Genomic DNA, 16468 nt, shown 5'->3' with positions numbered 1-16468 from the left:
AAGCCAAGAGGGGAGGGCTGAAGTCCAGGGCATTTTTTAAATTGAGTTTGAGCGTTACCTCACAGAAACTGTCATTGACAGAAAGAGCGGCATGCCTTTTGGAGTGGTGGAAGCAGAATGAGGACAGACTTCAATCATTCGCTCCACTGGCAAAGACGTTTCTCTGTCCCCCACCTTCTTCGGTCCCAAGCGAGAGAGTGTTCAGTGAGGGGTGGTCATTTATGATAAGCGGAGGAGCTGACTGACAGGGGAGCATGCAGACAAGCTCTGCTTTCTGCACTACAACCTAAAACTTCTGAACTGGGAATATTGAAGACCCATGAAAGCTGGTGGTTCCTTTTAACATATGTTCTCATGTTATTTGAGACTAAATTGATTTTATTTATGGATTATATTAAGTTAAAATAAAAGTCTTCATTGTTCATTCAGTATTGTTGCAATTGTCATTATTACAAAAATGTCTGTGTATATATTTAAAAACAATTTAAAAAATCGTCCGATTAACCGGTATCGGCTTTTTTTGGTCCTCCAAAAATCGGTATTGGCGTTGAAAAATCATAATCGGTCGACCTCTAGTAGAAACAATAACAAAGCGTACTCCCCGCTCGTTTCGGTAAAAAGCTGAGTGTTGGGGCTGGAGAAATGCAACCATCCATGACATCAACATTAACCATGTTTTGAGGATATACAGTGTTTGTTTATATTTACTGACAAACATTGGAGTAAAACAAAACGCTGATTGCTCCTTAAAGATAACATGTTGGGAAAATCTAACAGGAGATATTGAGGACTACAGTATTTCAGGCATTGTCATTGGATGCGTTTGATCAATTGTTAACGTTTTGTTGATGGTCCACTCTTGATGTTCTACATGTTACAGTGTAGCTTCAGCCATTCTGTCACGCCCTGGCCATAGAGGCTTTTTATTCTCTATTTTGGTTAGGCCAGGGTGTGACTAGGGTGGGCATATTATTTCATTTTTTCTATGTTTTGTATTTCTATGTCTTGGCCTGGTATGGTTCTCAATCAGGGACAGCTGTCTATCGTTGTCTCTGATTGAGAACCATACATAGGTACCCTTTTCCCCCACCTGTTTTGTGGGAAGTTAATTTTGACTTTGATCAGGGCACATAGCCCAAAGCTTCACGGTTTGGTTTTGTTCTTTGTTTTGTCGGCGTCATTTTTAAATAAAGAAAATGTACGCTTACCATGCTGCACCTTGGTCCAGTCCTTCAGCCAGCCGTGACAGAACTTCCCACCACCAACGGACCAAGCAGCATGGTAAGGTAGACACCTGGACATGGGAGGACGTTCTGGATGACAAGGGAGTCTACTCATGGGAGGAGATCCTGGCGGGAAGGGACCGCCTTCCATGGGAACAGGTGGAGGCAGCTAGGAGAGCAGAGGCAGCCGGAGAGAGGAACCAGCGAACACGGCTGGCAAGGAAGCCCGAGAGGCAGCCCCCCCCATTTTTTTAGGGAGAGGCCACGGGGAGTGTGGCAGAGTAAGGAAGCAGACTTGAGCCAACTCCCCATACTTACCGTGGCGAGCATGGGACTGGTCAGGCCCCGTGCTATGGGGTGATGGGCACGGTACCGAGGCGGAGTATTCACAGGCCGGTATGCTCGGTGCCAGCGTCCCGCATTTGCCGGAGGGAAGCTGGCATCCAGCCAGAATGGCTTCTTTTACTGTAACATCCTCTTTCACTGAAACGTCTTTCTCTTCTTCTTTCTTTTTTTTTTTTTTTTTGAACTCATGGTCGGGGATGTTAGCTAGCTAGCATTAGCGACTAGCTTAGTCCTAAACTAGCTGACAAACAACGTAAATATATATTTAAATGGGCCAACAATTACATACGACAGAAGTGTGTTTAATAGACAGCGACTAAAAGACGCACATCGCCATCTGCTGACTGGAGTGGGCAACGCAGTTGAGGAACCAAAATGTTAATTTTTCATTTATTTCATAAAAGTTTAATATTATATTAAGTCGTTCAAAGAGAAGCATGTGTTGATTGTTTTAAATTCTCACTCATTAAAAAACTAATCAAACTTTACACATATTTGCATTGAACCATACTTCTGACATGGATCATTTTGACCCCAGAGGCATATCTTTGATCATAGCCAAAATGTGGTTTATTCAATTCTTCCAATTTTTCATGACTTTGTCAATAAACTTGTTCTTAATAAATATACATCATGGTTTAGTGTTTCTGTATCAATATGGACTTTTAACAAATTCAACTCCTTTGGAGTCATATTGACTGTTTATTTCATATCAAAATCACATTTTATTGGTCACTTACACGTGTTTAGCAGATGTTATTGCGGGTGTAGTGAAATGCTTGTGTTTCTAGTTCCGACAGTGCAGTAATATCTAACAAGTTATATCTAACTATTTCACAACATATAACCAATACACACATATCTAAGTATTTGAATCTAAGTTTCTCTGTAGACATGGTCCATCCCACCAGAGTGTGGAGGGGCTCCTGTATCAGTGGTTTTGACGAGATAGACACCTGCAGACACAGTATAGTGCCTCTCATGTACTCTCCTAAGATTGGACTTTTCTACACCACGTATCATGTGACTGTACAAAACTGCCAATTGTAGAAAACTCTGCCAGCGGTAGAAAATTCTGCCAGAGGTATACAGTGCATTTGTTAAGTATTCAGACACCTTCACTTTTTCCACATTTTGTTACGTTACAGCCTTATTCTAAAATTGAATCATTTTCCCCCCTCATCAATCTACACACAATACCCCATAATGACAAACCAAAAACATTTTTTTTTACATTTTTGCAAATGTATTTACTTAAGTTTTCAGACCCTTTACTATGAGACTCAACTGAACTCAGATGCATCCTGAATTACATTGATCATCCTTGAGATGTTTCTACAACTTGATTGGAGTCCACTTGTGGTAAATGTAATTGATTAGACATGATTTAGAAAGGCACACACCTGTCTATATAAGGTCCCACAGATTACAGTGCATGTCAGAGCAAAATCCAAGCCATGAGGTCAAAGGAATTGTCCATAGAGCTCTGAGACAGGACTGTGTCGAGGCACAGATCTGGGGAAAGATACCAAAAAATGTCTTCAGCATTGAAGGTCGGCAAGAACACAGTGGCCTCTATCATTCTTAAATGGAAGAAGTTTGGAACCACCAAGACTCTTCCTAAAGCTGGCCGCCCGGCCAAACTGAAATCGGGGGAGAAGGGCCTTGGTCAAGGAGGTGAACAAGAACCCGATGTTCACTCTGACAGAGCTCCAGAGATCCTCTGTGGAGATGGGAGAACCTTCCAGAAGGACGACCATCTCTGCAGCACTCCACCAATCAAGACTTAAATGTAGCAATGATTAAATTGTCAACATTTATTTCAATGGACAATTCTGTGAACTGTTCTGTGAAAGGTGTCGGCTAGAGATGACATGCAGGAGCTTGCAGGGATTTGTAGTCTTGCATGTCATCTACTTTGATGCTAATTAGCCTTTTCTAATCCAAGAGTAAAGAGAGACAAATATATTGATACAAGTATTTGTATTTATTATGGATCCCCATTAGTTCCTGCCAAGGCAGCAGCTACTCTTTCTGGAGTCTATTTTGGATCTGTTACAGGAATTCAATTCCTCTTGTTTAAATACCCAATTAAAATCAAACACTCTGTCAATTCATAAGAGGTTGTAAGACCCTTATTGGTGTAAAATGGACAGAGACCAGCCTTTGAAATCAACCAGCTGCGTTTATTCTCATGAGTACTGCTCCTTACACATTTTACCACAGGTTATAAACTTAAAATGACGTAATTAGTTTCAGTCCCAGCCCGTGTCATCTCCGCTCTAGTACAAAGGCTGTATGGTTCTCACATCGTCTCTCCCTATTAAGATGATATATGACTGAGCTTAGGACAGCTGGTGTAGATAAGCATTCTATCCAGTCTGGCTATGAGTTCATTCATTTCTACCATGGTACAGACAGTCATTGTTCTAATTCTTGATTATATTTACACACATTCAGTACTAGGATTAAAAAGAAAATTCATACATATACAGTAACATAATAGTATTCTGATTAGTGAGTCCTGATTGAAATGTATTTAATTTGTATTTAATTAGTCATTATTGATAAAAAAAATCCCCTTAACAGGATCCCCATTAGTCCCTGCCAAGACAGCAGCTACTCTTCCTGGTGTTTATTATGGATCCCCATTAGTTCCTGCCAAGACAGCAGCTACTCTTCCTGGGGTTTATTATGGATACCAATTAGTTCCTGCCAAGTAAGGTCAAGGAGTGTGCCAGCCTGCCTGAACCGCCCCTTTCAAGCAAAAGGTATAAATGATGGGTTATGAACTAACAGGTATAAATGATGGGTTATGAACTAACAGGTATAAATGATGTGTTATGAACTAACAGGTATAAATGATGGGTTATGAATAAACAGGTATAAATGATGGGTTATGAATTAACCGTTATTAATAATGGGTTATGACCTAACAGGTATAAATGATGGGATATGAACTAACAGATATAAATGATGGGTTATGAACTAACAGGTATAAATGATGGGTTATGAACTAACAGGTATAAATGATGGGTTATGAATGAATAACTTTTTTGGAATAGGGGGCAGCATTTTCACTTTTGGATGAATAGCGTGCCCAAACTGAACAGCCTCCTACTCTGTCCCAGATGCAATTATATGCATATATATGTATTATTATTAGTAATGGATAGATAACACTCTTAATTTTCTAAAACTGTTTGAATTATGTCTGAGTATAACAGAACTCATATGGCAGACAAAAACCTGAGAAGAAATCCAAACAGGAAGTGAGAAATCGATTTTCAAAACAGTGCCTGTTGAAATCCCTGTAAGATTTGGAAGTGCTTGCACTTCCTAGGGCTTCCACTAGATGTCACCGTCTTTAGACACTGGTTTTAGTACTCTACTGTAAAGGAGGGGCTCATAATTGCTTTTTGAGTGAGTGGTCTGGCAGAGAGCCTGGGTCTCATGACGCGCGCTCCCGACAGAGTATGCTCTCGTTCCAATGCTTTTCTTCAAGTCAATGAAATTCTTCGGTTGGAACCTTATTGGTGATTTAAGTAAAAAATCCTAAAGATTGATTGCATACATCATTTGACTTGTTTCTACAACCTGTAACGGAACTTTTCAAGTTTTTGTCTGGAGGAAGTGCTCGCGCCTCATGAAGATGGATTACTGGGCTGAACACGCTAACAACAGGGAGTCCTAGAAGTGCTTTCTGATGAAAATCATCAAAGGTAAGTGAATATTTATATTTACTAATCTTAACTCCAAAATAGCAGAGTTTTCTTTGGCTGAATTGGGTACTGCTTTTTCCGCAAAGTTTAAAAAAAATCTGACACAGCGGTTGCATAGAAGATAAGTCTATCTTTAATTCTGTGAATAACACTTGCATCTTTAATCAATGTTTATTATGAGTATTTCTGCAAAATCACTGGATGTTTTGGGATCAAAACATTACCGCACGTAATGCGCCAATGTAAACTGATATTTTTGGATATAAATATGCACATTATCGAACAAAACATACATATATTGTGTAACATGATGTCCTATGAGTGTCATCTGATGAAATTCATCAAAGGTTAGTGATTAATGTTGATCTATGGTGGCACTGGCGCTGGACGTGGCCCCCACTCCACCATAGTCTTAGTCCACCTTAGTAGCGTCCTTTGAGCGGCGACCCTCGCCGCCGACCTAGGACTTGCAACCCTGCTAAAGGGCCCCACTGGACGGAGGGACAGCTCCGGACTGAGGGGCGGCTCCGGACTGAGGGGCGGCTCCGGACTGAGGGGCGGCTCCGGACTGAGGGGCGGCTCCGGACTGAGGGGCGGCTCCTGGCTGGCTGGTGGCTCCTGGCTGGCTGGCGGCCCGGGACAGACGGGAGACTCTGGCGGCCCGGGACAGACGGGAGACTCTGGCGGCCCGGGACAGACGGGAGACTCTGGCGGCCCGGGACAGACGGGAGACTCTGGCGGCCCGGGACAGACGGGAGACTCTGGCGGCCCGGGACAGACGGGAGACTCTGGCGGCCCGGGACAGACGGGAGACTCTGGCGGCCCGGGACAGACGGGAGACCCTGGCGGCCCGGGACAGACGGGAGACCCTGGCGGCCCGGGACAGACGGGAGACCCTGGCGGCCCGGGACAGACGGGAGACCCTGGCGGCCCGGGACAGACGGGAGACCCTGGCGGCCCGGGACAGACGGGAGACCCTGGCGGCCCGGGACAGACGGGAGACCCTGGCCGCTCGGGACAGACGGGAGACCCTGGCCGCTCGGGACAGACGGGAGACCCTGGCCGCTCGGGACAGACGGGAGACCCTGGCCGCTCGGGACAGACGGGAGACCCTGGCCGCTCGGGACAGACGGGAGACCCTGGCCGCTCTGGACAGACGGGAGACCCTGGCCGCTCTGGACAGACGGGAGACCCTGGCCGCTCTGGACAGACGGGAGACCCTGGCCGCTCTGGACAGACGGGAGACCCTGGCCGCTCTGGACAGACGGGAGACCCTGGCCGCTCTGGACAGACGGGAGACCCTGGCCGCTCAGGACAGACGGGAGACCCTGGGCGCTCAGGACAGACCGGAGACCCTGGGCGCTCAGGACAGACGGGAGACCCTGGCCGCTCAGGACAGACGGGAGACCCTGGCCGCTCTGGAGAGACGGGAGACCCTGGCCGCTCTGGAGAGACGGGAGGCCCTGGCCGCTCTGGAGAGACGGGAGGCCCTGGCCGCTCTGGAGAGACGGGAGGCCCTGGCCGCTCTGGAGAGACGGGAGACCCTGGCGGCTCTGGAGATACGGGAGGCTCTAGCAGCGCTGGACAGGCACCTGTAGGCAAAAGACGGAGCGACAGCCTGGTGCGGGGGGCTGCCACCGGAGGGCTGGTGCATGGAGGTGGCACTGGATAGACCGGACCGTGAAGGCACACTGGAGATCTCGAGAGCAGGGCTGGCACCATCCACCCTGGCTGGATTTTCACCCTACCCCGGCAGATGTGGGGAGCTGGGATGTAGCGCACCGGGCTAAGCACGCGTACTGGGGACACCGTGCGTTCCACCGCATAACACGGTGCCTGACCAGTACAACGCCCGCCACGGTTAGCACGGCCAGGAGCGCTGTAGCGCTGAGCTGGCACAGGACGTGCAGGGCTAGGGAGGTGCACAGGAGGCCTGGTGCGTGAGGCTGGCACAGTCTTCACCAGACGACTACCTCAGGACGAGTATGGAGAGCTGACCCAGGTGACATCAATTTCCAATTTTTGAACACTGCAACACTATACAAAAACAATAAACCAATAATGACCGTGAAGCTATAATAAGAACTGTGCTGACACAAGCAACTAACATAGACAATCACCCACAACCCACAATGACAAAACAGGCTACCTAAATATGGTTCCCAATCAGAGACAACGACTAACACCTGCCTCTGATTGAGAACCATATCAGGCCAAACACAGAAACAGACAAACTAGACATCCAACATAGAACACACCCTGACCAAACAAAACATAGAAACATACAAAGCAAATTATGGTCAGGGTGTGACAGTTATGAACTAACAGGTATAAATTATGGGTTATGAATTAACATGTATAAATGATGGGTTATGAATTAACAGGTATAAATGATGGGTTATGAATGAACACATCCCCTTCAGGCATTTCAATACATTCAGGATTTCTTTCTTAGGATTTCTGCAATATGCAAATATGTTCCTTGCATTTATTCAAATATTTAGTTTATTTCATGAGAGCAACAAGATAATTAATGATTTCTGAACAACCATTTTTTATTTAATGTCTATTAAGAGTATCTTATCAACTTTATTTCACTTGGTGATGTTTCATTATAGAGAACATAACATGACAATACATGACATCTAAGTAGCTGAATATGCTTATGGACTAACAGTTTAACAGTCTGAAAGACACAACTCATGTTATTCTGGTTAAACAGTGAGAGACTAGTTGATTACGGACTAACAGTCTAACAGTTTGATTGGCACAACTCATGTTATTCTGGTTAATTAAACAGTGAGAGACTAGTTGATTATGGACTAACAGTCTGAATGACACTACTTATGTTATTCTGGTTGAACAGTGAGAGACTAGTTGATTATGGACTAACAGTCTAACAGTATGAAGGACACAACTCATGTTATTCTGGTTAAACAGTGAAAGACTAGTTGATAAAGGAGTGGGGATTTTTTTACAATTAGGAAATAATATGTCATGTTTTTCTCGTACCTCAGCCAGCATTGTGAATGGTGTTGTGGAAATTTCCTGTATTTACCAAATCATGAGAGCAAACCACACACAAGTCAGAGTTATCTTAAAGTCCATCTTTAATTATATGAGCTCCATCACAACCCTGTGACTCTCAGATCAATTCAGTGTCTATCAATGAATTCTCTGAGAGTCCTTACACATTGCAACTGAGATCCTTTATAGCAAAGACATACATAGCCAGACAGCATTGGCCATAAATTATTGTTCAGCTTTGTCTCCTAAACTATGTTCTTTCCTCGCTCTCAGGACCATAAAACAAAACCTCAACAGGCATATATCAAATACCCCCTCCTTGACAAAATCACAGAGACACAGTGACTGGCACACAGACATTGTGGAGCCAAGAGATAATTGATTTAAAAGATATGTTTACATATGAAGACAAGCTTGACCCCTCTCCTCTCTGCAGCCCAAGTAACTGACCCCATGTCAGAGAACAGATAACTGCAACCGGCCAACAGTATTATCCAAAAATAGACATTCTGATGAGAAGTAACTCACAAGCATATAATGAATATAAAACATCTTATCTAGGTTACCCAACTAATTCTGATTATTCCCCAACAATGGTTTGGAAATAATGTCATGTTTTACTCGTACCTCGTTTTTTCATTTTCAACAAATGCACTGGGTTGGTTAAAAAGTGATACTAAACTTACATGCCATGCACTATATTGACATAGTGGAAGATTTAGTGAATTTATACTGTTTTTCATACTAAGATGGACAAAGATATGTGTTGCTTTTCACATATTTGTTAATTGGTTTAGCAAGAGGCTGTTGATTGGTCAGTCATCGGGTTAATTTCTTTTGCAATATGTTCAAATCAAGCTTTATTTATACAGCACATTTCAGACATGGATGCAACACAATGACTTCACAGGAAAATATGTTTAAAAAACAATGAAAATAAAAAGAAATATTTACTACACAACAATAATAGGATAAAAAACAGAAGAATAACAACTGAAAGACTAATGAGCACCCTAAGGAAATGTCATTGATTACAATATTAACAATTGGATGCAACATCCAACCCTAACAAGATGGACAAGCCAACACATTCTAACTAACGAGGTGATACCAATCGGTTCGCCATACGTGCTGGGGTGCAAATTCTACCCATAATCAATAATGAGGAGGCGCAAAATTAATAATCAATCAAGGTTTTTACTTTTATTAAAATACTTGTTTTTACAAGGAGGCTTGCTTCTGGGTTATATACTATCTCAGGATAGGTGCAACTTCAGAGATGACGTACAATGGTTCCAAACACCAACCCCACACATCCTGTGCCAGACCTTGGGCCCCAAATACAATCTGCCCCTAGGAGTAGGTGACTGACGCACAGACACTGTGGAGACAAGTGATTGGTTCCCCATTACTCACACCATCCCTTCACATGTTTCGCAATAAACACACAGTTCACATATGTAAACAATGTTTCCTTCTGATCTCCTTTGCCTTCCTCCCTGTTGATATTCTGCCTAGCAACAGGGACATGTGATAGATGCTAATATTCTGCCTAGCAACCGGGACATGTGATAGATGCTGATATTCTGCATAGCAACAGGGACATGTGATCGATAAGCCTGACATCTCGCTTCTCTGGACCCAAGGTGACTGAGGCCCATTTGAGGGGGGAAGTGCAGCTGCCAACACCAGATCCAGAAAGGAGACATTCTAATAGCAAGAGGTCAATAGTTCATAACAGCATATTCTACAGATAAGACATCTTAATTATCCATGTTACTTAGCTAATCCTGATTTCTCCACCACAATCTTTCCCCAGAAACAGGCTCCAACACAATAGCTCTGTTACTGGTGTGCAGGAAAAAACCTTTACTCTGTGGAGGATCAAGAGGAACCAGTCAGTTTCTGTCATATTCTTGGCTGAGTGTCTGAACATCATGGGTTCATTCTACACACCCAGAACAGTTAGAACAGGCCTCTATCAACACACTTTTCTATGTTATAGGAGTTAGGTTCTTTACCAATCTCAAGCCCAATGCCTCGGCTTAAAGAATAATATTTTACTACACATGCATTAGTAAGGTTTAAAAGAAAATTCCCACAGTGCTAACGAGCTATATGTGCTAAAGTCCAACCTCAAAACATAAATGGAAAAACCAAAGCCTGTAACACCTTCCCCCTTAAGATTACAAATATATCCTATACTTTTGTTGGACAAGTTTACTCACCACCAACAGAAAACAACTTCCAATTCATATTAAAATCAACTACAATGCTTCACCTTCTACAATATAAACATGGTGTCTACTGGCTGTCACCAATTAAAAACAAGAAAAAACACATTTCTAAATATATATATTTTTCTACAATCTATTTTTTAAGAACTCACTAGCTTTCAGAACTCTCGTCCCCTTGGAACGAGCACAAACTAAACTCATCTCCAATACGGAAAAACATGCAGTCAAAATAAATTGTGATCCATGGCAACGCACTGGCTAAACACAAATCTTTTTGACTACACCCCCTTGAGACAATCAACAACCAAGTTGTCTTTACCACAGACATGTCTGATTTCAAGAAGAAACTCCTGCAATATCCGTAGTAACTTTACACTTCACTGCGGAGCTTCTCTCTCTATTCAGGGTTCACTAGATAGGCATGTTGTTGGATCGGGGCCCAGTCCCCAATGTCATGCTCTAGTACATTTGGTTTGGCACATCTGAGAATGAACCCTGATTGGTTGCATAAATAATTATTATTACTAAATGTAAATATGAAAACCAAATGTACACCCCTTTGTTAATATGTATTGGCAATAATTAACTTCATGGTGAGGCATGGATGTGTTTGAAATATGAAGTGATTTGAGACATGCTTCTTTGACAGTGGGAATAAAGACAATTACCATTTGAATGTTGCAAAGAAATACTGGAGTGATGTATGAATGCGAATAAAATTGATTACAGACCAAGTTATTATACTGCGTCCATGTGTATAGGCTGCAAGTGAATTGAAAAAACAACATCTCAACTTTCACTTCAACTAAAACTGAACGTATATTGTACACCGGGCATAGTCTTCTTCTCAACCTCTTTTCAATGACATTTTGCTAGTTGGGATAGCCCAATGTCAAAACAAAGTTTTAATGTGTCCAAATCAATAACCAATATGCAGAAACAGTTTGTGATCAATTGAGCTATATAAACACAAACATCTGCCACAATAATACATATTACTTGTATTTTTTAAACAAGCATCTTACGTACTGCACAAGAACCAGAAACGCTGTTGTTTTGGCATGAAGCAATAAATCAGTGGGGAAAATCAGGTTGTACCTAACACAACTAAAAAAACACATGGAAATAGGAGATATCTTTCACCTCACTGGTTAGAGGACAATCTGCAGAAGACAGTCAGCTACATTTTGGAGAGATGCATTTAAATGTAGGGGTCGCTAAACAAATAAGGGCAACACTTAATTTGTCATCACTCATTAATATCATGTTGAAATCAATTCTGCCGAGAGGAGGGAGATGAGGTTGCACGTCCTGTTAAAACTAACAGCTCAAAAACCATATGGAATCTGAGAGTAATGTGTACATCACTGGTTGAGGACAATTTGTAGAAAACCTCTAGCTACATTTTTATTCAAGTGTAACTTGTGATTAAAGTGGGCCACCAACATAGTAAGTGTAAGACAGAACTTTTTTGTTACTCACTTTTTGTTAAATCATATAAATAGTACTCTTTCAATTCAGAGCCTGGATTTTCCCCCTGAGGCTAAAATCCATATCATGTTGAAATCAATAGAACAGAGGGCAAACATTTAGGGTTCTATATTGTGACATCATTAAAATACTCCTTGTACATTGTTAAACATTCTACATTCTGACATAATTTCATTGATATCATGAAACAACGCCTTCATGCATGTATTTTCTGATGTGTAATCAGAGAACATTTATCATAGTATCTCTTGTCACATTGAGAACAGCTAAAAGGTTTATCTCCTGTGTGTGTTCTGTAGTGTAGAGTCAGTTTGCTAGATGTAGTAAAACTCTTCCCACATTCATCACAGCTAAAAGGTTTCTCTCCTGTGTGTGTTCTCTGGTGTAGTGTCAGATTGCTAGATGTAGCAAAACTCTTCCCACATTCATCACAGCTATAAGGTTTCTCTCCTGTGTGTGTTCTCTGGTGTGATATCAGGCTGGTTGACTGAGTAAAACTCTTCCCACATTGAGTACAGCTATAAGGTTTCTCACCTGTGTGTATTCTTTGGTGTGATATCAGGTTGCTTAGCTGAGTAAAACTCTTCCCACATTGAGTACAGCTATATGGTTTCTCTCCTGTATGTATTCTCTGATGTACAGTCAGAAGGCCAGATGAAACAAAACTATTACCACATTGATCACAGCTATAAGGTTTCTCTCCTGTGTGTGTTCTCTGGTGTATCATCAGATTGCTAAATGTAGTAAAACTCTTCCCACATTGATCACAGCTATATGATTTCTCTCCTGTGTGCGTTCTCTGGTGTGATTTTAATTGTCCTGAGAAAACAAAACTCTTCCCACAGTCAGAGCAGCGGTGAGTTTTCTTTCCTTTGGGTCTTTGCTGGTGTTTCTTGAGGTGTCCTGGTCTGTAGAGACTCTTCTCTGCCTCGGCATCATGCGGTTGTTGAGGCTCCCCAGAGGATCCACGATAGTCACCTCTCTCTCCTGTGTGAACAACAAAGTCAGACAGATGTTTAAAGGCCCACAACAGAGGAAATCCCCTGTAAAAGGTTATGCCAACAGCGTAGCCATGAAGTGCAAGATCGGGAGTGCTACTCAAGGAAACTCATTTTAAGTTCTGTGTCTATTCACTTATTCACCACCGTGGGGGAAAACTCAGGGGAGTTCTCATAGGCTGACAGCAAAAATAGCCTCCATTTCCAGGTTGCTTATGAGTGCATTTCACACTACTTTTGGATTATAATTGTAAGGCTTTTTTGAATCTTAATATATTTGTGTTACTGGTCGCAAATCAACTGCCTTATTCTTCAACACTTCAACCAGTAAAATGCTCTTTGGCAAGCTTTAAAATCAGCCTGACAATGAGGGTTTGTACACTAAGTGTATGCCAATTGGCCCATAACTTCACCTAAAAATAACATAGACCTAGTGTACATAGACCTGGTAATCTGTCTGGCCCTGCGAAGTTGTGAATGTTGACCTGTTTAAAGGTCTTACTCACATCGGCTGCAGAGAGCGTGATCACACAGTCGTCTGGAACAGCTGGTGCTCACATGCATGTTTCAGTGTTATTTGCCTCGAAGCAAGCATAGAAGTACTTTTGCTCGTCTGGTAGAGCGCCGGAGCCGGTGTAGTACGGTTCAATCTTAGTCCCTTATTGATGCTTTGCCTGTTTGATGGTTCGTCGGAGGGCATAGAGGGATTTCTTATAAGCTTCCGGGTTAGAGTCCCGCTCATTGAAAGCAGCAGCTCTAGCCTTTTAGCTCAGTGCGGATGTTGCCTGTAATCCATGGCTTCTGGTTGGGGTATATAAGTACAGTCACTGTGGGGACGTCATCGATGCACTTATTGATTAAGCCAATGACTGATGTGGTATACTCCTCAATGCCATCGGAAGAATCCCGGAACATATTCCAGTCTGTGCTAGCAAAACAGTCCAGTAGCTTCGCATCAGCTTTTTATTGACCGAGTCACTGGTGCTTCCTGCTTTCATTTTTGCTTTTAACATGCTGATAGAAGTGAGATAAAACAGATTTAAGTTTTCCTGCATTATACAGTCCTCGGCCACAAGGAGCGCCGCCTCTGGATGAGCGTTTTCCTGTTTGTTTATGGCGGAATACAGCTCATTCAGTGCGGTCTTCGTGCATCGGTCTGTGGCGGTATGTAGACAGCTACGAAAAATACAGACAAACTTTCTAGGTAGATAGTGTGGTCTACCAGTAGGCTACAGTAGGTTGTATCTCTCTAGGTCATGCCAGTAGGCTACAGTAGGTTGTATCTCTCTAGGTCATGCCAGTGGGCTACAGTAGGTTGTAACTCTCTAGGACATGCCAGTAGGCTACAGTAGGTTGTAACTCTCTAGGTCATGCCAGTGGGCTACAGTAGGTTGTATCTCACTAGGTCATGCCAGTAGGCTACAGTAGGTTGTATCCAAGTGGAAACAATTATCAACCCAATGTGGAAAGTGTCGAATTTGGTCAACAACTAAATTAATGGCTAATTTGCTACGTGAGGTTTACTTGATCTAACATAAGTTTTGTAATGATTAAGTTATTATGTGGACACATGACATACAGACAACTTTGATAAAAACACTATAGGAGTTGTCATCAGATCGCTATGCATATTCATGCTAGTAGCTTAGCATCATAGAACCCTCATAGAATGTAAACAATAGATTACAATAATAAGATCTATCCACCAATCCAAAGAAAGAATAGGTGGGAGCTAGACAACCCGCAGTGCCGCTTTGTGGACAACGACTCCCTTTGTTAGAACGGAGAGACATCTTGTCAGTACATCCATAATCTTTGGTGTAGCTAACCCAACTCTCGCATGGCACTATTGAGGTGCAAGGTGTGTAGTAGATCATCACAACACGAAAATCACAACATGCCGTGCCCCCCAGTCTGCGGTCAGCAGATAGACCCTTCTCAAATATATATGTTAAGTCACTTTTTGGAAACGGAACGGAGAAAACAAGGGGTAGCTTGTTCTCTACGTCGTCTGATTCTAGACATATCAGTCATCATCCTATGGGCCTCCATTGAAAAGGTATTGACGAACCAACTCCGAATATCCAAAGTGAAAAACCAATTTAAGGCGTTACTTACTGGTGTTAATCAGATCTCCTATCTCCTCCTCTTCATCTTTCAATGTGACAGTAATCTCCCCTTCGTTCTGCACTCCAAAAACGACATCCTCATCTTTATCTTCCTCCTCTTCTTTTACTGTAACATCCTCCTCCTCTTTCACTCTGAACGCGTCTTCCTCTTCTTTCACTGAAACGTCTTTCTCTTCTTCTTTCACTGTAACAGCATCACCCTCTACTTGTTTTACTATGACATCCTCCTCTTCCTTCTCCTCTTTCGCGACAATGTTCAGCCCCAGAGCTTCTTCCTCCGTCCAGCAGCCCTCCTCTTCTTTAACAGGAGGAGAGTAGTTTAGGGAGCTCATGTTCGGGGATGTTAGCTAGCTAGCTAGCTAGCTATCATTAGCGAGTAGGCTAGTGCTAACTTAACCAGCCAGCTACTATAGCTGACTAATACAAAATAACGTCAAATTAAATGAAATAGGTTAACAAGCAGATATGACAGAGGTGTGTCTAAAACACAGTAGCTAATATACATCGATAGCCGAAAGATTCAAGCTATTTATTCGATGTTGGCTAGCAAGCTACCTTGGTGGTTGACGAGCTGTTTCTGAAGAACCGTCCACTAGATTATACGTCACGCTGGCAGCATCGCCTGAAAGACGCACATCGCCGTCTGCTGACTGGAGGGGAAACGCAGTTGAGGATCATATTTTATTTTTAGACAAAGATTATTTTAAATTGATTTAATTAAATAGTACTATTATATTGAGACATACAAAGACAGGAATGTGTTGATTGATTAGTGCGATTAAAAATGTTTACTACGGCACATAAGTAGCTAGCTACTGTCGGTCTATACTGCTCCTACATGGTGTACCAATACATCATGTATATGTATATAATGAACAGACTAGGTCTATACTGCTCCTACATTTTTGTATTTCTATTTATTTCACCTTTATTTAACCAGGTAGGCCAGTTGAGAACAAGTTCTCGTTTACAACTGCGACCTGGCCAAGATAAAGCAAAGCAGTGCGACAAAAACAACAACACAGAGTTTTACATGGAATAAACAAACATTCAGTTAATAACACAATTAGAAGATCGAGATATTTTTTTTTGTTTAGGAATATTGTGAAACACGATCATTCCACTATTAATGCAGATATTATGGACATTTAAAAACATGTAATTAAATTATAATTGTAGCTCCTTTAATTTAGACCCAAAATGTATTTGCTATAATGTGTGCCATTGCCCGGCTATTAAAAGGGACAGGCGACTATTTGAGACTCAGGAATGTTTGGTCACATGGAATCAAGTGGT

At 42.4% G+C, this 16468-nt stretch overlaps 1 protein-coding gene across 1 annotated transcript; it reads right to left on the bottom strand.

Moving 5' to 3' along the window:
- Positions 1-9130: 9130 nt before the first annotated feature.
- On the bottom strand, positions 9131-15766 carry LOC139413172 (zinc finger protein OZF-like). The gene is made up of 2 exons (XM_071160271.1): positions 15162-15766; positions 9131-13032 (listed from the first exon to the last, which is right to left on the bottom strand). The coding sequence occupies exons 1-2, from the start codon at positions 15502-15504 to the stop codon at positions 12242-12244; spliced, it is 1134 nt and encodes a 377-aa protein (XP_071016372.1). The 5' UTR covers positions 15505-15766; the 3' UTR covers positions 9131-12241.
- Between the last annotated feature and the right edge of the window lie 702 nt (positions 15767-16468).

The sequence above is a fragment of the Oncorhynchus clarkii genome, chromosome 7 (assembly GCF_045791955.1).
Source record: "Oncorhynchus clarkii lewisi isolate Uvic-CL-2024 chromosome 7, UVic_Ocla_1.0, whole genome shotgun sequence".
NCBI lineage: Eukaryota > Metazoa > Chordata > Actinopteri > Salmoniformes > Salmonidae > Oncorhynchus > Oncorhynchus clarkii.
Note: the sequence above shows the minus strand (reverse complement) of the source record. Positions and strands in the feature narration are given on the sequence as shown.

Coding starts and splice junctions, on each gene's coding strand:
- LOC139413172 (XM_071160271.1), bottom strand. CDS start 15,504: ATGAGCTCCCTAAACTACTCTCCTCCTGTTAAAGAAGAGGAGGGCTGC. Junction 13,033..15,161: donor AGGAGATCTGATTAACACCA/GTAAGTAACGCC, acceptor TTGTTCACACAG/GAGAGAGAGGTGACTATCGT.